The 26,991-nt window shown below is 45.0% G+C and overlaps 1 protein-coding gene across 1 annotated transcript in view; it reads left to right on the top strand.

Moving 5' to 3' along the window:
- The window catches only part of LARS1 (leucyl-tRNA synthetase 1), a 162,415-nt gene that overhangs the window by 21,552 nt on the left and 113,872 nt on the right, over positions 1–26,991 (top strand). Inside the window, exons 6-12 of the mRNA XM_088443984.1 lie at positions 2,581–2,742; positions 8,480–8,592; positions 9,710–9,773; positions 20,465–20,532; positions 21,388–21,613; positions 23,597–23,684; positions 23,798–23,874. Coding sequence (XP_088300110.1) covers positions 2,581–2,742; positions 8,480–8,592; positions 9,710–9,773; positions 20,465–20,532; positions 21,388–21,613; positions 23,597–23,684; positions 23,798–23,874 — 798 coding nt within the window. The remainder of the gene's footprint in view (positions 1–2,580; positions 2,743–8,479; positions 8,593–9,709; positions 9,774–20,464; positions 20,533–21,387; positions 21,614–23,596; positions 23,685–23,797; positions 23,875–26,991) is intronic.

The following is a 26,991-nucleotide window of genomic DNA, read 5'->3' as shown; positions in this document are numbered from 1 at the left end:
TGGCATACGTTCTTCCAGTGGTGTCGACCGAGAGGTTATGCACCGCGGGAGTTTCGTCTGTCTCGGATTCTTGCCTTCCTACAAGCGGGATTAGATCATGGGCTTCGCCTTGCTACTTTGAAGGTACAGGTTTCGGCCCTGTCTGTCTGGTTTCACCGTAGGATTGCTACAATCCCGGATGTGCGCACCTTAATGCAAGGTGTTCTCCGCATTCAGCCGCCCTTTGTTCCGCCTGTGGCGCCTTTGGATTTGGCTGTGGTCCTGAGGGCTCTCCAAGGACCGCCGTTTGAACCACTGGGCTCAGTGGATCTTAAATGGCTGACAGCTAAGACTGTTTTCCTTCTGGCTATTGCTTCGGCCAGACGTGTTTCTGATTTAGGAGCTCTTTCTTGTAGACCCCCTTTCTTGGTTTTTCATGGGAACAGGGCAGTGCTCCGCACTCGGCCCGAGTTTCTTCCCAAAGTTGTTTCCCAGTTTCATGTTAACGAGGAAATCGTTGTTCCGGCCTTTAACTCACCGGGTCTTTCCGTGGGTGTGGCCTCTTTGGATGTTGTGCGGGCCTTAAGGACTTATGTTGACCGCACTTCTTCGTTTAGGAAGTCGGACGCTTTGTTTGTCCTCTATGGCTTCCGTAAAAAGGGTTGGCCTGCCTCAAAGCAAACTTTGGCAGCCTGGATCCGTATGGCTATTTCTGAAGCTTATCTTCATGAAGGCCTACCGGTTCCTCCTTCTGTGAAGGCTCATTCCACTAGGTCTGTGGGTCCTTCGTGGGCAGCTCGACGTGGTGCCTCTGCAGTCCAGATCTGCAAGGCTGCTACGTGGTCCTCTGTCCATACCTTCGTGAGGTATTACTGGTTTGACACCTTCGCCTCTCAGGATGCTTCCTTCGGGCGGCGGATTCTCCTTTCTGCACAGGAGCATCCCCACCCTTAAAGGATACTGCTTTGGGACATCCCCAAGGTATCCTGTGGATACCCTATGGACCCTGAAGTAGAAAATATGAGATATGGTAAGAACTTACCCTTGTTATCTCTATTTCTACGAAGTCCATAGGGTTCCACAGGACTCCCGCCCTGTCGCACCTGTGCTGCAGATGGGCTTTGCTCTGGTCACCGGTTTTTCCGTCTCCCTCTGGTGAGAATGTGATTCTTGTGTGTGTCCAGATCTTTTTTCTCTCTCTTCCTTCTCCTCCTCCGGCCTATGGCTTGGTAACTAACTGAGGTGCCTTGGCTCGGGGGCGGGCTATAGGAGGGGGACCTAGTGCATCCTGGGAGGCTGAAAGCTTAACTCTTTGGTGCCCGATGACTGACGTCACACCTATACCCCAGGGTATCCTGTGGAACCCTATGGACTTCGTAGAAATAGAGACAACAAGGGTAAGTTCTTACCATATCTCATATTTTCCCTTTGGACAGGTAACACCACAAGTGGGACCAGCATCCAAGAGAGTCTTTATATCCATAATCGGCATATTGAAAAAAGTACCATTTGGTACATAAGCTCAGTGGTAAGAAACAATTTACTTTATATTGCAAGGAGCCCTTTTTTCACTCTAAACGGCTTTTAGGAGGATTATTTTTTACCTCCTAGATTTATCAGTGGATCCTAATTTGTTACTAGCGACTGTTACATTGTGTCATTTCATTAAGCTACAATTTACATTGATTCGAACACTTTTATAGAGGATCATGGTTCATGCTTTAGTAGCAAAATACTATTGAATTATATGACTGAGATTGGTATTCACTGTATTTTATGTCTCATGTTTTATTATGTGTATTACATGTTTCGTTTATGTTTATAACTGTTCTCTAAATTAAAGAGCACTAATAGACTCATCAACTGTGTCGGTTTGAGCGCTTTACTTTATTTTTATTTTTCCATTGTTAGTGTCATTAAGTGCATGCTCCAGCCCCAACCGACAATCCCATGGTCCAGTGTCCCCCAGACTGATTCAGAGAAAAGGTTTGAACATTAAGTAATGAAAAATCCCCTTTTTAGTGTTTGTGTGTTTCTCTGAAAAGTACTTTGCATGTTTTAATTATGTTTAGTCTAAAATTGGTTTTATTGAAAGATGTCAAATAAATCATATCAAATCCTAATAACTTTGGTTTGTTTATGTTAGAAAGCATTAAAACCTGATTGATCAAGGTTTCTAATACATAGCAAGATTCATTTATTTTTTTTCATTTAAACATTAATGCAAACAAAAAACAAAACTTTTTTTGGTTTAAACTTTAAAGCAGTTTTTTTCAGCCCTGATATTCTCTAAAATGCACTTTATAGCCCCGTAGTTCTAGTAATTTCTATACACATCTGTCCATTCTGTGCTGAACTCACTAGCGGTTTGTGTCATATTGTATTTTTCATTTATTTTTTAAATCCCTGCAACACACATCATGGCTGTTCTCACACAAGTGAGAGATGCTTTTTATGTTAGTTCTACCACTACTTAGTGATAACAATGTATCTAAATAGTTTAATTCTGTAATTTATAAGTTATTTCTCATATTATCTGATAGATGGAAATGTGTTATCTGTAATTCTGTGAATTATAGTTTCTATGTTGCTGTTTGACAGAGCAAAGCAGCAGCAAAGACTGGTTCTTCAAAATACCAATGGGGCATTATGACGTCCCTAGGCCTCTCAGATGAAGAGATAGTAAGTTTCGCTGATGCTGAACACTGGCTTGGCTATTTCCCTCCTCTAACCATAGAAGACCTTAAGAGCATGGGGTTAAAGGTAAGTTCGTTACTCTAAAATATAGTCCTTAAATTTCTTGAGTGAAGACTACGGAGGAAAAAAAAGTATTGTTGTTTAATAGTTTCCCACTGCAGCCGCAATCTCAAGATGTTCTGTCACCCGCCTGGGGTCATTGGAGCATGTATATATAGAGCCTCTATTAGTACTTTGGCACTTGAAATACAGATGTCTCCTCGTACACTGTGACTTCAGTCACACCAAACAGCCCCTCTCGGGTCACCAGGCCCCGTGCCCAGCATTTTTTACACTTAAAATGTGTGTCTAATCCGCACAAAACAACTGGGTGCAACAAAAAAAGGCTATGCTAGGTTACACTAGTTTGATGTGTGACATTTGTATATCTGTGTGCGACTCTGTATACAAAGTGCTATGAAGTAGCGGCCACTGTTTTTTTTTCTCATGCCAAGTTCCCTTGTGCTTCATCTGCGACTTTGTACGTTTTAAAATGAGTTAGTCGCAGCCCAGCACCTGTCATACGCTTTGAATGGTGTTTCGCTGTGTCTAGAGTGTGAATAAGACGCAAAAGTTAAAGAAAAAGACAGTACGCTAAACCTCGGAGCCAGGCATCTAACGCCATATGGTGCTTTCTTTTTTTTTCCTGTACCACCTTGGCAGCTTGTTCTGTGTTTGAATTTGATTATTTTTGTTTCCTCTGTTAACGCTGCGGTGGTTATAGTTACTGGATTCAGACAGAGCAATACGCTGGAAGTACGTGACTATGCCAATTCTGGTAAGGGTGGGGAGTAACTCGGTCACAGTCTGCCCTGTGGACTGTCTGTCAGTTTAGGGCCGTCAGGACATAGGTAATCACACACTAGGATAGGTTGACCAGAAGGGGGACTATTCATACCAGGACTGTGTGCTGGGCCCTGGGAGAAGTTGCAGACCCCGAATTGTATATCGCGTCCTCCTAAGCGGGCTTAGTACATGGACTCTAGTGCACCAAAACAGCCTCTCCAACTCTGTAACTGGATCTTAAGAGGATTATGGAGAACTATTCCCTGGCTAGGTCTTTGAAACATCAGAGTTGGGCTTTAGTTTCATACTGTAGAAGGTCTGATTCTGTGGGCTCCTCATAGCAAGAGGGCGAAGTAACAGAGGAATCCGATTGTCTAAAGCTGGGTACACAAATGCCGATGTGTACCTAGCGCTGGACCCGGCAAGTGTATACACACTTGCCAATGCTGGATCCGACAGGGGAGAGGGACATGTCATTCTACAGCATGACATCGTTAGCAACATCCTCTGCGGCTCCGCAGTAGGGACGACGTTTGATGTCGGTAACAACCAGCAAGAGCACACATATCATGGGTTCACACTAGATAATGTACCTGATTAGTCTCTCCGATCCGCGGGATCGGACGACATATCGTCTAGTGTGTACCCACCTTAAGGCCATCAACCTGATCTTTAATGCTGCAGCCCTTAGGGATAGTTTGGATTTAAAAAAAAAAGATACCCTTGTCAAGTCTATTTAGTTAGTTGCTGGTGTTTCTGTGAGGTCCATTTCATCTTCTTTTGGATCAATGAAGCTGAGGAAGAGCGTTGGAGCAACTCTTGGAAGGTTTGCAGTCAGGGAATGTTGGTTGAACACATCCAAGAGGCATCTAATTATATGGGTATTTCTTATTGATCACCTCATTCCCATATTGATATTGTTTTCACCATAAGTCTTTCCATGGTCCAGGCCCTGCGAGAAGCTTTTCATAACTTACACACTGCAGGGGAATTACCTCATTGCCAGCAGACCTGTTTGTTTATTCACAGTGCAAATGCTTCCTATTGGGCCTTTTGAACCTCAAGATCCTCAGCACGTATGTTCGGACAGACAGGATTAAGATGGAATCACTGAGATTTGTTATTAGCAGCATGAATGATTTCCATGGATGTCAAGAATGTTTACTTGCATGTTCCAATCTTGGAGGGGCACCAAAAACTTATCATATCCTACTTGTATTTGGTTTCACCACTCCCAGCTTTGGTCCATGCCTTTTAGTCTGGTGACCGCTCATTGGGTGTTATGACTGTCATAGTCACTCTTCTGGGGTTCAGGGGATGATAATTATCCCTTGCCTGGGTAATTTTTTTGATCAGGGCAGAGTTTCTGGTTTAAGAGGAGGCGGCACAGATACTGCTTGGATTTTTACCAGAAATCCAATTTGGTCTTTACCCAGAGGCTGGTCTTTCTAAGTTTTGTTGTTGGACCTTTGAGCGCAGAGGATGTTTCACCCATGGGGACAATATAGATTTTTTTCCTCAGACTTGTAAAGTTACTGTTGGCTTGCAAATGTACTTGATTTCTTTTCTGTATGAAAGTCCTTGGGAAAATGGTCTTGACATTCAAAGCCTTGCAATTTTCACAGTTCTATTTGAGGTTGATCCAGATTGAACTCCGCTCGAAATGGGACAAATCACACTATCATCAGACTACGCAGCAAATCTCCCTGCCTCCAACAACACGTTGGTGATCAAGATATGACTACCTCAATAGGGCTGTTTTTTCCATGTGCAATTGAACAATTGTGAAGGATGCCAGGCTTCGTTCTTCGTTGTTGGTTTCAGGGTCTGTGGTACTTGACAGAAGGCAAGCTTCTTGTAAATGTCCTAGAGTTAAGGTGCTAAAAAAACAAGGATTGAGTCTGACAATGCCACTGTGAAAGCATACATCAATCATCATGGACCCGCATAGTGCTTCGTCGCAATGAAGTAAACCAGTAGAATCATGTACCAGCACAATGTGTTCCTGTGATATCGGTCATGTTTGAATAAGAAATTTAAAATCTTCTTCTGTAATTACTTCAGCCGACACTTCCTGCACCCCAGAGATTGGTCTCTCAACCCATACTGTACATCTTTCAGCAAATTATAGAGATATGGGGGTCTGACAGATTTAAACCTGATGGTATCTCAGTTGAACCACAAGATGGAGCAATTTGCTTAAGGAACAGGGAACCTCAGGTGTTCCTTGTCAATCCTTTGTCGGTTGCATGGAATTTCCCCCTGATCGATCTGTCCCCCTTCAAAAATTTCTCAAAAAGGAAAAAAGTAGGAATACGGGTGCTGCTGGTGACACCAGACTGACCACAATGGGCATTGTACACATGGGCCCATAGAGGTGTCTAACTCAGGAATTGTTTTGCCTTGAGAGATAGTTGAGACTGGCTTTAATTGTGTGGCAGCTGAAGCTATGAGCCTTAAGAGTGGATTCCCCAATAGTATGGTTAGCTAGTAACCTTTTCTCATCATAACATTATCATAGGTTCTGGAAGACTTATGTTTTCTTGTGCAAGAAAATTAAGTTTCCAACTACTACTTTCCAAACAGCCTCCTGGTACTACAAACTGGCTTGAATAATGGATTTGAGTACCTTAAATGTTCAAATCTTTCACATTTGAGAAAACTATTCAGTCCTCCATTGGGACTTGAATTTTGGGTTGACCTCATTACAACAACCTCCTTTTAAACCATTTGAATAAGTGGATGTTAAGTTTCTCACATGGAATTACTCTCCTCCTGTTTGTTTCCACAGCTCTGTCCTACAAATCTTGTTTTCCTCTGCATGAAACCAGCCTTTATGTCTAAAGTGGTTTCTAAGTTCCACTAAAATGAAGACATTGTGATTCCATTAGTGAATGAGATCCCTTCACTCATTAGATGTTGGGACATTGTCCATAGGACACCAGAGTCTGGGAAGACTGATTTAGCTTCTGGTAAACTTTGATGTTGTATTGTGTCAAAAATATATGTGTCATTGGTCTGGAAAACCTGTTCCTCATACTATTAAGACACATTGTCAAAGATCAGTGAATGCTTTGTGGACAACGCAGCATGGAGCCTCAGCTGAGAAGCTGTTTTGGGCAGCCACATGGTTCTTTGTGCATATTCCTAAATTATACAGGTTCAGTGTGTTTGCTTCAGGAAAGCTAGTTTTAATGAAAAGGTGGTGCACACTGTAAAGCTGGGTACACCCTATACAATTTGTGACCAAGCGACAATGCAATTTGATGTAACGATACGTTGTGTGTGCCGTACACACTGCACAATCTGGTGTACGAGGGCATCATGCTGCATGTAACCGCACCATCCCATCTGCCATGCAGAACAGCAGATGTGACAATGTGATGAATGACTGATCAGCGCGCACACTATTGGATGTGTACGATACATCGTTTCGATCCGTGTTGGTACGATAAATGTGTATAGTGTGTACCCAGTTTAACTTTTTAAATGAATTAAAAAGAACTGGATTTGTGCACTCATGTTAACACATTTTCTCTTTTTCCATTGGGAAATACTGAGCTCCCACCCAATGACTAGTTCTCCAGTTGAATTTATATATTTTTTGGGGAAGGAACATGGTTTCTATCTCATTGTTTTAGAGGTTGGTTTTCAAAAAGTAGCTGGGTCCTATGCAGGTTGGCCATGTAGATGAGAAAGACACAAAAACAGTGTGAATTGATTTAAAGTACCAATTCCTAATGGAGGCTCTATATTCCCTATGTTACAGTGCCCCCTTTGTGTTCAGAGAAATATATTTAATGCAAGTATAGGCACAGACCTATTTGTGTTTGAAATAATGGAATGCACTGCATTTTCTGGAGATCCTATCTGGATTACATCTTTGTCCTATATCTGTATTCTGTGTATGCTATTAACATCAAAGGTGCTGCAAACTTTGTGTAGTAAGCAGCCTAAAATTGAACTGTAATCCTTCTATTGTGGGGTTGTCAGCCCCTCCACTTTCTCTGCTGTATTGTAGTTGTCCTATGACAGGAAAATAGACACATCTGCAGCAAGGTGGCACTAAAATGGCTCTCCTTGTAATAACCACATCATGTCTGTAGTAGGGACTCTCTCACTGACTACCGCTTATTGGCAGATCAAATAGTATGGATTTCAAAGATACCCAGTTTATAGTTAAAACCTCTTTGGGACTTTTTATGATCTGTATCAGAATTGAAATGGAAGTCTATAAGGTTCTTGTTGGCCACAGAATTATTTTAAATGATTTATAAATATATATATATATATATATATATGTGTTAATTCTAGCACCCTGCACCTGTCACAACCCGTGCAGTTCCACTTTCCTGCCTGGGGTGTCGCTCTCTGCTCTGGTGCTTCTAAAGGTGCCCATCCACTAGAAGATTAAATTGAGCGATTGAAGGATAACGATATCGTTCTCGTTCAATCGTTTGCAAAAATGTCTAAAACGACCAGCGATGCGGGAAAACATGCTGGACAACCTGATGATAACGTTAGGTTCAGTATGTTTGCAGATGATTGATGTGCCTACACGGAGCGACTGCTCGTAATAGTGCAGTCTTTTGCCTGTCTTCTAGTGGATGGGCTGTGTAAGACTCTCAGCTGATGCAACAAACTGCTAGATACAGACCATAGTGTGCTAGAAGCACCAGAGCAGAGAGTGACACCCCAGGCAGAAAAGAGGAACTGCACGGGTTGTGGCAGGTGAAGGGTGCTAGAATGAACACATCTGCTTGCATCAGTATTACTAGTGATAATGTGTGTTTAGTGTGGTCATATGCTTTTCTTACACACCGCTGTTCCCAAACACTGAAGCTTCACTTGACAAAACAATGTGACTTTTTGTGGTCCTGTTTGCCATGTAATGTGTTAATGGTACTGATGTCCCCATCCGTTTTAGGGTTTCTGGAGCAGAGCAGTCACATTTAATGTAAACTGTGTTCATTTGTAGGTGGATTGGCGTCGTTCTTTCATCACCACTGACGTTAACCCCTACTATGACTCCTTTGTAAAATGGCAATTCTTAACCTTGAGGGAGAGGAACAAAATCAAATTTGGCAAGCGGTATGATTTTTGTCATTAAATCAAGTGTACAGTTGGCTACAGAGCGCCCATGCAACCTTGGTTCTGTTTAGTACAGGCACCTCATTTCATATAATTTCAGAGGAATAGTTTAATGGTGCATACACACGGTCAGATCTGTCAGACGAACGATGAACTACGAACGATAAACGAAGAACGATTTGAACAATTTTACCAACGATTTCCTGAACTAAGAACGATTTTTGACAGTATTAAAATTAATGAAAATCGACCAAATCTGACTGCAAACACATCAGATGTCAGATATCGTTATCTAACAAACAGGAACGCGCATCGTTCATCGTTGCAGAGACACATGTCAGATTTTCTTTCAGATATGAACGATTGAACGATTTTTAAAATCGTTATTGTAGAAATCTGAAGGAAAATCTGACCATGTGTATTCACCATTAGACTATGTAGCATACGGTAGACTTTGATTGCTTATTAACTTCATTGTGGTTGGCGGTTGTTGTGTTTAATCCGGGGTAATGTGCCCGATTCTTTGCTGCACGCAGTGCCGATGTTCACGTAGTGAGGGATTCTTTTTGCAACTATTCTTGCGCAAAAAATGTTAAAGTTCTATGTTGCATGTGTTACAGAGTACAGTAGATAAATGTACTGTTACTATCGGGACAGACTGTATCAGCGATGGGCGTTCCTGGGTGGTGACTGGGAAGTAGATAGATAGAAATCAGCACAAAAATGGTCTGTTCAGTGGACGTGTTGTGGGTGTGTCAGTACAAGTGGCTGCGTTCCCAGGTGCACGGCCGCAGGCACAAGAGCCCATAGTCAGTCTGAGAAACTGCTCCTGCCATAGGGCTAGTGCAAGTTTTCGATGGTGCGACCGATGGCGTCTAAGCACACACCAATCAGTATTACAGCGTGCATGGACGCTAAAAGTGGGTGTCTCAGTCTTTGCACATTTGGATACACAGATGTACACAAGGGAATTGGTTTGTAGCAACATTTGCATACAGTCGCAAATGGGCGACCACCAATAGATGCTGCTGCATGTGACTCCAAATCAGGCCCTATGTGTTTAGGAAATGTGTGTAGGTTTTCTTGCTTACTCATCTCATCTTTTGTTATTTTTCAGGTACACAATTTATTCACCAAGAGATGGCCAGCCCTGCATGGATCATGATAGACAGACTGGAGAGGTGATTTGGCTTAATTTTCAGTTCCTATAATGTGTTGTAATAGCAATTTGCTGTGTTTTTTTTTTTTTTTTTTTCTTATTCAAATAATTTGGCCTTCAACCATTTTGTCAAGGGTCTACACCAGGGGCGGCCAAACAATGGGCCAAATGTGGCCCATACCCATCCATGCTCTGCCCCCCTGGTCCATTTGGCATTCCTCTGGAGCTCCAGACACCTCTGTCCAGACTCCAGAGGTAGTTGAGCTCTTTGAGCACAAGCCGGGCCAGCCCCCACTACACGTCACTAAGTGCAGTGGAATGCATGTGAAGTTGGACTCGGCAGCAGCAGATGGACAAGCTCCAGACAGGACTCGAAGACAGACCAAGAGAGAGAAGTAACATATGGGGAAATGTATGAAAGTGCGTTATGGGGGTTAGCGGTATCCGTGCATGTTAGGTGCTGCTGCTATCACTTCTCCCAAATGTATTAATGAGAATATGTGTGGTAAATGATAGGGGCCCTGCTATCTACAAGATTGCCTAGCATATCGGCATGCTATGTACAAACAGTCAGTGGCACTGACCGTTCTGACAACTGCAGCCGTTCTGACAACTGCACTGCCCCTTTTTGCGGCTGCTGCCGGACTCTGAGCTCGCGCATGCCCAGTGGAGTCGGCCGGGAGGTGAGAGACAGCGCATCAGCATTAGGCTGATGCGCTGTGGGCTCTGCTGCCAGGGATTCCCGGAAGCGGGAGTTTTCACTCCCCCAATTCCGGCAGATGAGATGTTCATACATTTTGTCGGTACTGCTTCCTGCTTCGTCTCGGTAAAGAGGAGTAGCAGGAAGACTTATAGCGGCATGATCCGTGCCACTATAATACATGTCATACAGGAAAAGGGGAAGAAGATTGATTGCACAGGAAAACAGTTAATTTTAACGATCTAATTATAGATTTATTGGATACACATATCTAGGTATATTTCAAAAACTGGAGGTGCATCTCAAGAGTAAATATTATCAAGGTTTAGAAGAGGAGAGAAAAAAAAAATGTGCTCATAGTCTCAGTGCACCACATTCTTTGGGTTAAGCCCTAGGATGTAGGCATTGGGTCTAAAAAGACTCAGAAAAAGGCACCATCTGTAAAAGGAAACGATTACGGTCTCAAAGTGAATAAGATCATTTGGCAGGTTATGTGGGGAAACAGCTGTTTTTTGTTGGTCCCTGCTACTAGATCCAGAGGTCCTTTATCATCTCTGGTAGCACAAGGGGCAGGCCTTTATAGGTCAGCCCTCCATTCCTAGGGTGTGCCAAGTCCTTAACATGCCTAAATAACCAGGGAGTATCAAGAGTCCTCTGCCATGACAGATAATCACAGGATTATGTGATGGGCAGAGCAAAACATGGTAGACATGATCCTGTTTTGGTTAAATCACAGTGTGTAAAAGATGTATTCTGAAGCAAACAAGGCTGTTTCTGGTAGATGCTTTGTCTGTGACACTAATTTCATTTACTTGTTCTCTCTGGTTGTAATACTTATGAGAGTATTAAAGAAAATGACAACTGTAGTCCTTCCAGTCATCCCGGTAGCTCTGGACTGGCCTTTTCCTCTTAAGCGGGACATGTTAGGCCAAGGTCCTTTTCTTCAGTTCAGTCTACAATGTCTGCCTTTGATAGAGTGTCTGTTAAAGCCATGATCCTTAGAGTAAAGACAATGTTGGTTAGGGTGATTCAGACAATGCCAAATGCCAGTACTTAGCATAAATTGTGGAAGACTGATATGTGTGAGAGGCAGGAGCTTAGGTTGTCTAAGTTGTTATTGTTCTTACAGGAGGGTCTAGGTGATTTTACATAGTATACTGCATGTACAGCCTACATGTGTCCTTCCTATAGCACTTTGGGGTGTTAATCTTGCAGCATTCTCCCTTTTGTTAGATTCAGTGGAGTTGAGGTTCCTCATGAAGAAGATTTTTATTTGCCCATTTCTAATGCTAGAAGGGTTTCAGAGCTGTAGACTCTGGGCCTAATTCAGAGTTGGGAACAGAATAAGAAAGAGCAAGAAACTGCATTTTGGTAAAACCATGCTGCTCTGCAGGTGAGGCTCATGTAAAATGTGCAGAGAGATTTAGATTTGGGAGGGCTGTTTCCAAACAGAGAACTAAATTGCAGTGTAAAAATAAAGCTGTCCAGCAATTGTGGGCTACATGCAAAAGCAGCCAGTACTTACCCCACATGCAAAAAATGTATGTATTTGCACACCTTGCATTGCATGTCCAGGTACACAGTTACTTGCTCTATCTTACTCTGGGCCTGATCCAGAGCCGGACGCTATTTGCGCTCGCTCGTTCAGAAAAAGGGGGTGGCTATTTAAATTAACCGTTCGCTCTTTGCGGTCTGTTGACTCCTCCATGTCTGAACGAGCGATCAAAACATGTGGACGTTTTTTTGTAAAAAACGCCCCCTGGCCGCTCACATCATACGTCATGTCCGCTATTTATTAGAATAATCAAGTACATCGAACAGCGTATGAACTGCTCGCTATTCTTGTGGTCGTTTTTTCCTACGGCAATCTTGCGAGCAGTTCTGACTATAAAACAACCAAGTGACATGGTCAATGACGCTGCTTTATTAACTATGCACACGCCTGCGTTCTGATCTCCACTCCCCGTTTTCAAGCACCTTCCCCTGTTACCACCCACATACGCCTCATTCTGTCACTCAAAATAGCAGGCATTCGCTATTTAGCGAGCACACGATTTTCGGCCGCACTGACTGGTTCGCGCATGCGTATTCAAATCCGTACGCATGCGCAGATGTGCGAACATTTCTCGGAACGAACGAGCGGCCGCTTGCAAGCGGCTCTGAATGAGACCATCTATTCCCAACTTTGAATCAGACCCTCTATCCTCTGGTACACACCTAAAGATTTTCTGTCCAACCATCCAACTAGTTGATTGGTTGGAATGAAAATCTGGTAACGTATGGGAGTAAATGATGATCAGCAATTTGCTCCTAAATGCCAGAAAACAGATGAAAATGGTCATTCAGACAAGTTTGTTAAATATTTGATCTAAAGAATTTGTTAAAACAGTTTTTGGCCTTTTTCAGGCATTTGGGAGCAAATTGCTGATCATCAGTTACTCCCATACGTTACCAGATTTTCATTCCAACCAATCAACTAGTTGGATGGTTGGACAGAAAATCTTTACGTGTGTATGCACCTAAAGTCTCCTTTTCTGATTTAACTCCTGTATCGCTCTGTACTTCAGACTAAACCTTCCTTTCAACCAAAAGTGGTCTCCCATTCTCACATTATTCAAGATATTGTAATTCCAACTTTAGACTGCCCAAGGTTTCCTGAAGAAGAGTGCTTTCTTTATTGGATTAAATCAGCACTATGAGAACCATGATCTGCAAGACAGATGGGGGTTTATTTACAGTATCAGATTGTAAAACCAGACACTTCTGTTGGTGTTTATGCTGGATAGCCTTCTCCTGAAAATCTCAAGGCACATTCTACAAGCTAAGTGATTGCATCCTGGGCAGCGCAACACTGAGCCTCGGCTGAGAAGCAGCTGTGTAGGGCCACTGCCTGGTCGTCTTTTCATGCACCAGATTATACAGGCTTTAGGTCTTTGCTTCTAGAGATGACCGTTTTGGAAGGAAAATTCCATAGCTTTCACTGAGTGTACCCACCTTTAGGGGCAGCTTTAGGATGAAGAAAAAAGCAGGATCTTTATAATAACATTAATTCCTTTATGTGAATCCCATGCAGGACAGTGGCCTCACAAAATGTATTCTGTTGTTAATTCTGTTTTGTTTTATATTGGAGGACGTTGTTATTTTTCCTTTCTACTTCAGGATCCATAGGGGGCAGCCTTCCCTGTCTAACAGCCGGCTCCTCCCCGCTTCACAGCGCGCCTTTCCACCGCGGTCTGGCTGGGCTGTGGCACCTTCCCTCCTCCGGATCCGCCCCCCTCAGAGACCTCTGGCTGCCATTTGCTCCTGGCTCGAAGTCGCAGATCGCAGCAGGCAGTGCGCAGTTCATGTCCCCTTACATACCTCTCCTCTTGGACGGTGGTCAGTGTATGTAGCACTTTTGTCCTACCAGACGCTAAGTCTGCGTAGTTGACCAGTAAGTGTGATTTAGTGCAGGTGTTATTATTCTGCATTGTATATGACTGTATGCTAGCGCTGTCTGTCTGAGTTTCACTTTCTGAACTGTTAGCCATTTTACTTCCCCTGTGCCTGTTCTTTCCCTCTGAAGCCCTAACGCAGGTGTTGTCGGGGTACACCCTCACAGTCTTTATTTCTGTGTAGGGGGTCACATACAGTATATTGGTATCCTCTTCACTATGTCTGGCAGGGAGAGTGATATGCCTAATTTGGCTTTTGCCCAGGTGTCCTGTAACAAATGTACAGCTGAATTAGTGATGGGAGACATGGTACTGGAGGGATTATGTTTGAGGTGCTATGCTCCCCCAGGTCCCTCTACAGTCTCTGCTACTCAGCCGGAGCCTCCGTGGGCGTGCTTTGCACAAGCACTTACGGCCATTGCTGGACGTTTAGCTGTCCCTCCTGTGTTTTCCCCCCTGGGGTTCACACAACAGCAGCTTATGCCCTCTCAGAGCCTGCTTCAGGCGGCTGCACCCTTACAGGTGCTATCTCCCGTGTGGGTTAATACAGTTCAGACTGCATTGCAAAATGTCGCAGAAGTGCGACCGGAGGAGACCCTTCAGGGCAGACTGGCTAAAAGATTTTTGCCATCGTACCAATCTACTCTATATAATGATGACGAGGTCTCATCTGAAGATGGGGTGCTCCCGGATGACTCTTGACTCCTCTACACGGGAGAGGGAGTCCAAGATATATATTCCGGGTCTGATGCAAGCTGTCCGTGCAGCCTTGGTCATAGAGGATGACGATCCTCCAGCACCTAAGTCTAGACATGCTCTTTTTACGCCTGTAAAGGTGGCCACTGCCGTACTTCCTTTGTCCGACCAGCTGGTGGACCATCTGGAGGTGGCATGGAAGCATCTTGCCCATGCTTATCCCTTCGCTGAGGACTATTTTTCAAAATTGGAAACTTCACCGGCGGTGGATTCCCACTTCACGCGCTTGGTTAAAAGCGCCACTCTCCCTATGCCTTCCACATCATCATGAAGTTTGCCACAGATAGGAAGTAATGATAGGAAAGGGGGATCAAAGGCGATACATAAAAATAATTCCAAATAAATAGATGATGACAAACCAAAAAAGTCCAAAATTCAAAGGAAATGTCCAAAGAATCAATGTAGATGGTACCTTTATTTCTTCTTAGAGTTACTCCGTAGCAGGAGAGATGAATACGTGGGGAAAAAAAGAGAAAAAAGGCACACAATGTGAAGTACTGATAAATGGGTTAATATGGATTAATATATCCCCCTTTTTTGTGTTGATCGTGGAAATGGTGTTTATATAGTTCCCAAAAAGAGAAGAAAGTGAAAGGAACTCGCCACCAATATCTTCCAAAATTATAGCGTACCAATGACTCACACAAATGGTACGACAACAGAACACATAAAGGTTTCTTTGGAAGGAAATCGCCTTTAAATGGTTACACAAGATAAATCATATGAGGCATACCCCAACTCACATCTATGTCAGAAGCTTTTTGTTATAAGGACGTTTGAATTTTTATTTTTTGTGCAATAAAATTTTTTTTTTTTTTAAATCTTCGTGTGTGACGAGATCCTCTATAAGTATAAAGAAACCTTGATGTGTGGATCACAACTATTGGAGATGTGAGTTGGGGTACGCCTCATATGATTTATCTTGTGTAACCATTTAAAGGCGATTTCCTTCCAAAGAAACCTTTGTGTTCTGTTGTCGTACCATTTGTGTGAGTCATTGGTACGCTATAATTTTGGAAGATATTGGTGGCGAGTCCCTTTCACTTCTTTTTGGGAACTATATAAACACCATTTCCACGATCAACACAAAAAAGGGGGATATATTAACCCATATTAACCCATTTATCAGTACTTCACATTGTGTGCCTTTTTTCTCATTTTTCCCCACGTATTCATCTCTCCTGTTACGGAGTAACTCTAAGAAGAAATAAAGGTACCATCTACATTGATTCTTTGGACATTTCCTTAGAATTTTGGACTTTTTTGGTTTGTCATCATCTATTTATTTGGAATTATTTGTATGTATCGCCTTTGATCCCCCTTTCCTATCATTACTATGTATTACTGCAGTACCTGATTGGGCAGGATTTTGGTGAGCGGGATTGGTGCAGATACTGTGTGTGCGCCAGAGTTAGACTTAAATTACTGTTTTGAGTACAGATAGGAAGGTGTAGGTTTGCATGAAGTCCATTTTTTCCCTTTCAGGTGCCGCATGCAGACCAGCTATGGCTATCTGCTGGGTGGCTCGGGCTATGGAATACTGGGCAAACACCCTGGAGGGGTCCTTATCTTCAGATGCGACCAGGGAGCAGTTGAATCTGGTGGGCAACTTGCGTTATTCCGCTACCTATATAAATGAAGTGGCCTTGGATGTCAGCTTATTGAATGCCAGGATTTCTACGGCAGCAATTGCGGCTCGCCGCTCCCTGTCTCTTCGCTCTTGGAGGGCAGATGCGGACTCGAAGAAGGGCTTGGAGTGTTTACCCTATAATGGTAAGGTCCTGTTCGGCCCTGATTTGGACAAAATTGTGGATACACTGGCAGCCGCTTAGTTAGCTTGCCTGCCTTCTGCTCCTGCTCCCTTGGGGTCTCGAACTTCGTTCTTTCTGACCTATTGAGCCCCAGGTAAGGTTAGAACCCAGTCCTTTCCTAGGCCATCAACCACCAAGAAAACTACCAAGCCTAACCAGCTTGGAGTGTGAGACTTCCAGCTGCCAAGCCTGATGACAAGCCCTCAGCCTGACGGGGCGGGCCTCCCCCTGGGGGATCCCAGGGTGGGAGGCCGACTTCTCCAATTCGCCCAGCGGTGGTGTCTGACTACTACAGACACCTGGGTGAGAGAAGTGGTCTCTCGGGGGTACGCTCTCTCCTTCCGCAGATGGCCTCCCCATCAGTTCTGCTGCACAGGCCTCCTGTCAAACAAGGATAAGGCCTTGGCTATTCAAAGGGAAGTACAATCCATGCTTCAGGCAGAGGTCATTGTATCGGTCCCATTATCCCAGAGGGGAACGGGTTATTATTCCAGCCTTTTTCTGGTTCAAAACCGAACGGATCCCACTGACCTATCAATCTGAAGTCTCTGAACAAGTTCCTCAGGGCAGGGTACGTCGGTTTAGGATGTAAACTCTACGTTCCATTATACGGACTATGGAACCTGGGGATTTTATGGTGTCTCTGGATATTCAGGATGCATAACGGCATTTTCCGATTGCTTCGGCTCACCAGTGTTTTCTCAGGTTTGCTGTGTCACAACAGCATTTCCAGTTTCAGGCCCTGCTGTTTGGCCTCTCTACTGCACCTCGGGTGTTTACAAAAATGATGGCGGTACTGGCAGCCCAACTGCGGCTACAGGGGGTCCGCCTGTTACCATACCTGGACAACCTCTTTGCTGTTGGCAGGGTCTCCAGAGGTACTTCACCACCACCTACAGCTGACAATATCTGTACTACAGATGCACGGGTGGTTGATCAGTTGGAAGAAGTCCTCCCTGATCCCATCTCAAAGGATGCTCCATCTGGGAGCTCTGTTGGATTCCCAACAGCAGAGGATTTTTCTGACCACAGAAAAAAACTCCACTTTGCAGAAGCAAGTGCGCAGATGTCCATACACTCAGCCATGCAGTTACTGGGATCCATGGTGTCGATGTTCGACATGGTGGAATATGCCCAGTTTCATTCCCGGCCTCTGCAGAAATTGATCCTCTCAAGGTGGGATGGATTACCACATCGGATAAGGACACAAACGATGGTACTCTCTCCGGAAGTACGACTATCTCTGACTTGGTGGGGTCAGCCTACCTCACCAAGGGGCGCCCCTTTTGGATTCCGGACAGGGTCCTTCTGACAACGGACACCAGTCTCTGGGGTTGGGGCGCAGTGACTGGTTCACACTCCTTCCATGGACGGTGGACAGTAGAGGAGTCTGCTCTTCCAATCAACATATTGGAACTTCAGAAAGTCTTCAGGGCCCTACAACAAGCCATACTCATTCTTCACGGAAAAACCTGTGCAAGTTCAGTCAGACAAAGCCACGACCGTGGCTTACATAAACCATCAAGGAGGGACTCTAAGTCCGGCGGCTATGTCAGAGGTGTCAATCATCCTAACATGGGTGGAAGGCCATCTACCAGCCATATCGGCAATGTTCATTCCAGGAGTTCTCAATTGGGAAGCGGACTTCCTCAGCCATCATGACGTGCAACCCAGGGAAGAGGTGTTTCAGCTCCTAGTGGACAGGTGGAACCTTCTGGACGTGGACCTCATGGCCTCTCGACAAAATCACAAACTGCCACTGTACGGGTCCAGGACAAGAGATGCCAAGGCTCTCTTGGTATACGCTCTGTCAGTCAAGTGGACCTTCCAGTTTGCGTACCTCTTCCCTCCAATCTCCCTTCTTCCTCGAGTGCTTTGGAAGTTCAAACAAGAACGAGGCACTGTCCTGCTGGTGGCTCCAGCATGTCCCAGACATCACTGGTACTCAGATCTTCAGAGTCTCTCCATCGACAGTCCGTTGCTGTTGCCTCAATGTCCGGACCTGTTGTCTCAAGGTCCTTGCCTTTACCCGGACCTGGGTCATCTGTCTTTGATGGCGTGGCTCTTAGACATCCCTCCAAAGGTCCAAGGGTTTTACAGGCTCTGTGGTTAATACCATGCTCAGAGCACGGAAACCTGCCACTGCCAGGTTTACCACGGGGTCTGACATACCTACTTTTAATAGTGGCTTCCCAGAGGTTACGACACCCAAGTGTTTAGGGTATCCAGAGTTTTGGCTTTCCTGCAGTCGGGTTTGGACCTTGGTCTCCGCCATGCTTCCCTGAAGGTGCATGTCTCTGCCCTTTCAGTGTGGTTCCAGCGAAGGATTGCTCCTCTCTGATATCCGCACTTTCCTTCAAGGGGTCCTTCGCATTCAGCCTCCCTTTGTCCCTCCTGTGGCGCCTTGGGATTTGGCTGTTCTTCGTGCCCTCCATAGCCCTCCATTTGAACCCCTGGACTCAGTGGATCTGAAATGGCTTACTGCTAAGAGTTTTTCTTCTGGCTATTGCTTCTGCCAGAAGAGTGTCAGATTTGGGGGCTCTCTTGTCGTTCCCCATTTCTGGTTTTTCACCAGGACAGGGCGGTGCTTTGGACTCGCCCTGGTTTCCTTCCTAAGGTGGTCTCTAGTTTCCACATTAATGAGGAAATTATTGTGCCGGCCTTTAATTCCCCAGACCTCTCAGCAGGCGAGGCATCTTTTGGATGTGGTACGTGCCCTCAGGATTTATGTGGACTGTACCAGTTCCCTTCAGAAGTCAGACTCCTTACGGCTCTACGGCTACGGCTTTCACAAGAAGGGATGGCCAGCCAATAAACTAACTTTGGCTAGATGGTTTCGCATGGCTATCTCTGAGGCTTACTTTTATGAGGGCCTTCCAGTGCCTCCCTCTGTTACTGCTCATTCTACTCGGTCTGTGGGTCCTTCGTGGGCAGCTCGCCATGGCGCTTTGGCTGTTCAGCTTTGTAAGATGGCCACGTGGTCTTCTGTCCATATGTTTCTGAGATATTATGCCTTTGATACCTTTGCCTCTCAGGATGCATCCTTCGGGCGGTGGAATCTCCTCTCTGCACAGGAGTGTCCCCACCCTTGAGGGTATTGCTTTGAGACATCCCCAAGGTCACCCTATGCACCCTGAAGAAGAAAATGAGTGGCATGATAAGAACTTACCTTTTATCTTTCTCTCTTCAAAGTCCATAGGGTCATCAGGGCACCCACCCTGTCGCACCTGTGCTTCAGATGGGCTTCGTTCTGGTCACCGGTTTTTCCGTCTCCTTCTGTGTTGAGAATGTGATTCTCGCAGCTTTCAAATTGAATACAGGGATAAAGCGGGCGCAGGCCTGATACTTTATCCCCATAAAACCTCTGAAGTGGAGCGAAAAGTCCAGCGTGGACTTTTCGTTCCCTAATTGAATACAGGTCTATGCCTTTGCTTTGGAACAAAACTAAGCGGAGTGTGATATTAGTAGTTATCTTTGTGAAGGAGCTGCAGAGTTTTGGAATTTTGCATGTCCAACCTCCTAGTAAGGAGGCCTATACTCTAGCCCAGTGGTTCTCAAACTTGGTCCTCAGGACCCCACACAGTTCACGTTTTGCAGGTCACCTAGCTAGGGCACAGGTGTATTCATTACTCACTGACACATTTTAAAAGATACACAGGTGGAGATATTTCAGGTGTGATTCTGTGAGGAGACCTGGAAAACATGCACTGTTTGGGATCCTGAGGACCGAGTTTGAGAACCTGTGCTCTAGCCTAATGAGCTTCAAAGGATATTGATAACATTGCTCAATATATACAAATGCTAATGTAATGCAGTACATTTTAATTGTAATGTATCAGTGCATCCAGATCTGTTATGGATTTCATTTATGGAACCAGCAACCCTAATTGGCCTGCATTTGTCCCTGTTTGTTTAGGTAAAACTTGTACCTCTCATTAATGTACTGTCTTTTTAAGATGATGCGTAACATTTTGTAATGTTTGTAGTGTTTTTGTTATTGCATTATGCTTAGGGTGTTGGACCTCAAGAATACACTCTTATCAAAATGAAGGTCCTTGATCCTTATCCAGCAAAGTTGAGGTAAGTCTGCCAGAGTATTTATTTTTGCCATATTAGAAATCTGCTAGACAAAATAAAAACAATACTGTAGGCAGTAATTATATCTGTAACAGATTAAACCATTGATTTTTGGTGACAATAGTTTGTGAACTGAGGATGTTGTACAACAGATGTTATCATTAAAGATGCCTGCACAGCTGTCCTTGACTTTTAGCTTTTATAATAGCTTCTGATGTTCTTTCACAAATACATTTATTTCACTATTGCTACATAAATGTAACAGCTCTCCAAGTATCTTGAATATTAGGTGACAATTAACCAGTACACATAGAAGTTAGGAAAAAGATCTCTGTAGATTTGAAAATTGTTAGCAATAGAGTTGGGAGCTTACATTTATTAGGCAATGACTCCATTGTAATGTTCAGGACTATTTTTGTTACTAGAAAGAAATGTGTATTTCTCCGACTAGCTTACATGATAACCATACTGTAAATGAATGTACTTCAATGAATTTTGCCTTAAGGACCATATATTTATAGGTCCTGTTGCTTCTTCAGAGTGCCAGATCATGGTCCTATTTGGCTAAAACCACTTAAGACAAACACTCAGATCGCATGGGGCACAATTAGTGCCATAGGACAATGAACACACACTAGATGAAATAGTCTATCCAGATCAACATCTGGCGTTAGATGCTTCCCAAGTTTAAAAGTTATTTTGTGCCCACATACCCTACAGTTTGTGGCGATATATGGCTAAACACATCTTATTGGCCTTTAGGAAGTGTGTATAGATGGGGACTTTAGTAAATGTCTGTTGCTGTTTGGTATCCTGTTTACCAGTCTCTCATGTCTATTATGAATATTTATTTTCCAGTGGCCTGAAAGGGAAGAAAGTATTCCTAGTAGCTGCCACTCTGCGACCTGAGACCATGTTTGGACAAACCAACTGCTGGCTTCGGCCTGACATGCCTTACATTGCATTTGAGACGGCCACCAATGATATATTTGTCTGCACTCAGAGAGCAGCCAGGAACATGTCATACCAAGGTTTCACCAAAGATAACGGCGTTGTTCCAGTGGTCAAAGAGCTAATGGGAGAGGTTAGCATTGGACTTTGTGCAATCATCTATTTACAGATCCGCAAGGATTGCATTGATATGTCAGCATGCTGGGACCAATGTTCTACTTCTGCAAAGATACAGGTCTCCCTTGCCCTGACAGGCTCCTCTGGAAATGTGGTCACAGACCTAATAAAATAACACCTTTACCTTAATGTTTTGTGGTTTTTCCATAAATCCGTGTTTTGGATTTTGAACACTGTCCCTGTCTAAAGCCCAATGTTACCAACAGAGCACCGTATCCTAAAGCTTTTTTTGTAAAGGAAAGTAAATTGGTCTGGTCATGTAAATGTAATTGACACTCTAGACCAGGGGTGGGCAATAAGCAGCCCTCCTGCTGCTGATAAACTACACATCCCAGCAGGCCCTGCAACAGTTTTAGCATGACCAAATGGCAAAACTGTGGCAGGGCATGCTAGTATGTGTAGTTCTGCAGCTTATGGGGGGGCTGCTTATTTGCCCATACCTGCTCTAGACACACTGTGCCTTATTTAGAGTCAGTCGCATCCAGAATAACAAAATGTGATTACAAATTTTGCAGCGTTCGTACAAACAATGCCTGCCCACTACCCTTGTCTCTGCTCACATTTCACTGCCGGTCTCTGTTCCCTAGTCAGTCTCAAGTCACATTTGAGACAAAATAAAAACATCCGTATCGTGAAAACGTGAGCGTACGCAGTACAAGATAAAATTACAAATAGTGTGTAATACTGACTCATATATAGATGCTTTGAGTTAATTAATAAGGTCTTCCAGCTGATGTACAGTTGGGAACAAATCCAGCAACTGGGTGTAAAATGTGCATCTAGAAAAATGAATAAAGCACAAAGTGGTTTAGTGTTGTGAAGAGACTGCAGCCTAGTCCAACTGTAAAATTAACCGCCCAGTATGTGTGTAGCATGCAGTATGTCTCTTGTACAGATGTGTCCTTGTACATCTATCCCCAATATGCCTCACGGAGCGAGATACCTGGCGTGAGCGAGTCGCCAGGTCCCATGTAACTCTGCTAGCTCCTGGCATCTTTTATGCCATAAATGTTTCTGGTCGCAATGCGATAGGACTAGGAGGCACCAGTAGACTTCCCTGATTAATTTGGTATGTAACACTGAGTCTGTATATGAATGGAACTTGATGTGGAAAAAAGTTGCGCCGCTACATTGTAGCACTTCGTATATAGATTCAGAGACTCGGAGCCTGACTCAGCCAGAGGCGTAGATGCTTATACGCACGCAATCGGTCGAATAATTCGCACTGAGCATACATCGCAATGCGTGAGCCAGAGGCTGCGGTCAGTAATAAGTACGCAGGTGGGGGGGGGGGGGGGGGCGGGGTGTCCGTGTGAACGCAGGTGTTTCAACGCTGTTGCATAGGTGTGCATAAATTATCCACTGCGCTACCAGACGCCTCCTGAGTACTCATAGCGTGCGCAGAAGTTAGTAATTCCTGAGTGAGGTCTGGGCAAACATTTAAATATCACCCCTGATATTAGAAATGCAGTTGCATGCGTATAAGCAGAATAGCGTGCCTTGCTGAATCAGGCCCTCAGTGACACACATATATACAAGTGTCGCATATCAAATTAACACAGTCACAGTGCAATGTGACGAGGACGCTCCAGGAGACTAAGACACATTTTCAGGCTAAATAGACACAGGGTGCTAGCTTAGTCGCGTAGGACCTGGCATGCTGAGTGGCTGTTTGGCGCGACTGCAGCAATGATGTATGAGAACATATCTGTATGCAAAACGTGTGTTGCCTTTCTTTAACCTTATGTACTTATTGCTTGGAAAAATTACAAATTATGCTATAAAATACATTCATACCGGTTAGAGTAACTAAATTCTAGGCATCATTATTCACATGGTGAATCTGTAGAACATAGATTTGTAATGGAGAAACATTTGTGCTGAAATACTTTTCGTTTTTATGTCGCTAATACAATTGTTGTCCTACTTAACATTTTAGGACCTCCTAGGTGCTGCTTTGTCTGCCCCGCTGACTTCCTACAAAGTGATCTATGCCCTTCCCATGTTCACTATTAAAGAAGATAAAGGTAGATAACGCGGGTTTCATTTTTACAGCTCTTGTATTATGTGATTTATATTAACAGGTTGTTCAAGAACAAGCTGCTGTTTATTTGTATTTATTTTTGTTTTAATTTCCCAGGCACAGGGGTGGTAACCAGTGTCCCTTCTGATGCTCCGGATGACATAGCAGCCTTAAGAGACTTGAAGAAAAAACAAGTTCGTTTCTTAGCTATTTATAAAGAGATTACTTCTTACCTTTTTCACACTAGTTACAAGACCCAAAAATGACAAATCCTTTAAATGACTTTTGAACCGGGATGGTTTGTATTATTTCCCACAACGCAATTGCTTTTTTGCTTATAACAATAAGCTTTGTGCCTCTCATAGTTACCTTAGCTCAGGGTTCTACACACAAATGCCTATATGATAGTGTTCCATGTGAAAATTCCTTATTCATAGGCTGGCAAGTGGAGTCTGAGCACCAAACAGTTAAAATCTTCAGGAACATGCTGCCCAAGCTCCTCCTCCCCCATACCCCGCCCCCAGGGCAGGCAGGCCAGTCTAGTTTGGTGCCGCAGGAGCGGGCACCTATGTAGTGAGGCTGCACTCACTTATTCTTCAGTTTCATTTTATTACTTAATTTTTTTCTTTCATGAGCAGGCAGCGCCGTGCATCCTATAGGACGCCTGCACTGCTGTTCCACCAACCCCCAGCGCCGGCGAGTGGGTCGGCAGCCTCGGCCGGGTCCTCTGCACATGGAGAGTCGGACGCCAGGGGCAACATGAGATAAGAACAAGTCCAAGCGTGGCTGTCACCGCCGATGTGGAGACCACACAAGGATTTTTCCGGGGCGATGAGGTTGGGACCTCGTCTGTTCAGGAGGAGCCTTTCCCTTAGGTAGATATTGTTGCCTCAGTTAGGGCAGTCAGATCGGTCCTTTCCATTGAGGACTAGGAACCGGCTCCTAGACTCCAGTCCTAAATCTGAACAACATGAGGAAATACTAGCGGAGGCTTCGACCGCTCCTAACAGGCAGTTTCAGGTCTCCAAGAGCATTGCATACTTTTACTCGCTCCTTGCCGAGGACCGTAACAAATGGGAGTCTCCTCCTCCTGTTAACGTCTTATCAAGAGTTCTACCCTTCCTATTTCAAATACGACTTCCCTCAAGGTTCCGACAGACAGGAGGTTGGAAAATTTCCCTAAGGGAATTTATGCACATGCAGGTGCTATCACACTTCCGGCCATGGCGTCTCCAGGGGTGGCTAAGGCGCTTGGGTGGATGCCCTAGAGGAGGGCCTTACGTCGGGGGCCCATGGCAACCAGCTATCGCCTCTGGTGGCGCATATCAAGCAGGCTGCTTCCTATCTGGATGAAGCAGCTCTTGACACCGGCATCTTAACTTCCAAGGTGTCAGCTTCTTCTGTATCGGCCAGAAAGGTCCTATGGCTACGCTCCTGGCGCACTTACCTGAAGTCCCTTGCGGTTCTTCCTTATTCCAGTGACGTTCTATTTGGACCAGAATTGGATAAGATAGTGGCCATAGTGGCGGCTTCCAAGGTAGCGTTTCTACGTTTGGCAGCAGCCTCCTTTCGCCTACAAGGGAAGGCCAAGAGGCAGTCTTTTTCAAGGTCCCAGAATTCTTCCGCTAAGACCTCCAAGCCCATAAGCAAGGAGTCCTGGCCTACCAGATGACCGGCTGCCAAACCAGCCGAAAAGCCTACCGATCGATGGGGCGGACCTCTCCCTGGGGGACCCCAGTGTACTGTAGGAGGCCGGCTACTGCTTCCCTCCGAAGTCTGGATGACAACCACGTTGGATGCCTGGGTTTGCAGCATAGTCTCGCAGGAAAAGCAAAAGCGCTGCGGGAGTCAATTCGCTCTGTACTAGCCTAAATGGTAATAGTTCCTGTCCCTCAGGATCAAAGGGTCTCTGGCTTCTAGGCCAATATCTTCTTGGACTAGAAGCCTAACAGCTCCTTCTGCCCAATTCTCAACCTCAAATCCCTCAGTAAGTATTTGCGGGTCCCCAAGTTCCATATGGAGTCCTTGCGATCCATCATTTTGGCCTTCGAATCGGGGGATTTGCATGGCCTCCTTAGTTATCCAGGATGCTTATTTACACGTGCCTATCCGACTCAGTCACCAGCATTTCCTCTGGTTTGCAGTCTAGGAGGAGAAGTACCAGTCTCGGGCCTTGCCCTTGGTCTTTCCACGGCTCCTCGTATGTTTACGAAGTTCGTGGCAGCTCACTTGCAGCGCAAGGGTATCAGAATTCTCCCTTACCTGGACGATCTTCTTATCCTAGCCAGATCTCCGGATATGCTCAGGGAGCACCTTTGTCTCACAATAGATATTCTACAGTCGCACGTGTGGGTCATCAATTGGAAGAAGTCCTCCCTGAGAGATGCTCCACCTGTTGGATTCAAGGGTTCAAAGAGTGTTTCTCCCAGTGGGCAAGATTCGGGATCTGCAGGACCGGATTCGAGGGTTCTTTATTCATCGCCGGGTGTCAATTCACACCTGCATGCGGATCCTGGGATCCTTGGTCTCCACCTTCGACATGGTGGAGTATGCCCAGTTTCACTCCCAGCCTCTCCAGGCAGAGATTCTGACTCATTGAACAGATCCAATCTGCAGATCAAGCTGCAGACAATTGTCCTATCTCTTGAGGGTCGTCTCTTCCTTGCATGGTGGCTCCAGAGCTCCCACTTGGACAAGGGTCGCCCCTTATGGATTCTGGACCTTCTCACCACGGATGCCAGTCTTCCTGGGTGGGGAGCTGTGACATGCCAGCAGTTCTTCCAGGGTCGATGGATGGCTCAGGAGAGCCATCTCCCGATCAGTGTCCTGGAACTTCGAGCAGTCTTCAGAGCTCTCTGTCAGGCTCAGCAATTCCTTCAGCTTTTCCCAGTCCAAGTACAGTCAGACAACACGATGGCCGTCGCTTACATAAACCATCAGGGCGGCAGTCACGAAGCCATGAAAGAGGTCAGTCGCATACACCGTTGCGCGGAGCATCATGTTCCAGCTCAGTCGGCAGTTTTCCGGGGGTCCAAAATTGGGAAGCAGACTTTAAGTCATCAAGACGTGCACTCTGGCAAGTGGGCCCTTCATTCGAACATCTTTCAGCTTCTAGTTCATCATTGGGGCCTGCCGGACATCGATCTGATGGCGTCTCAGTATAACCACAAGGTACCGAAGTACAGATCCTGCACCAGAGACCCGGGGGCTCTTCTGGTGGACGCTTTGGCGGTTTGGTGGACTTTTAATCTCATGTACATATTCCCACTGATCTCACTTCTGTCAAGGGTTCTCCGCAAGTTCAAGTTGGA

The sequence above is a fragment of the Taudactylus pleione genome, unplaced genomic scaffold (genome assembly GCF_031769625.1).
Source record: "Taudactylus pleione unplaced genomic scaffold, aTauple2 ptg000342l, whole genome shotgun sequence".
NCBI lineage: Eukaryota > Metazoa > Chordata > Amphibia > Anura > Myobatrachidae > Taudactylus > Taudactylus pleione.
The sequence above is the reverse complement of the archived record's forward strand: the minus strand, read 5'-3'. Positions and strand labels throughout refer to the sequence as shown.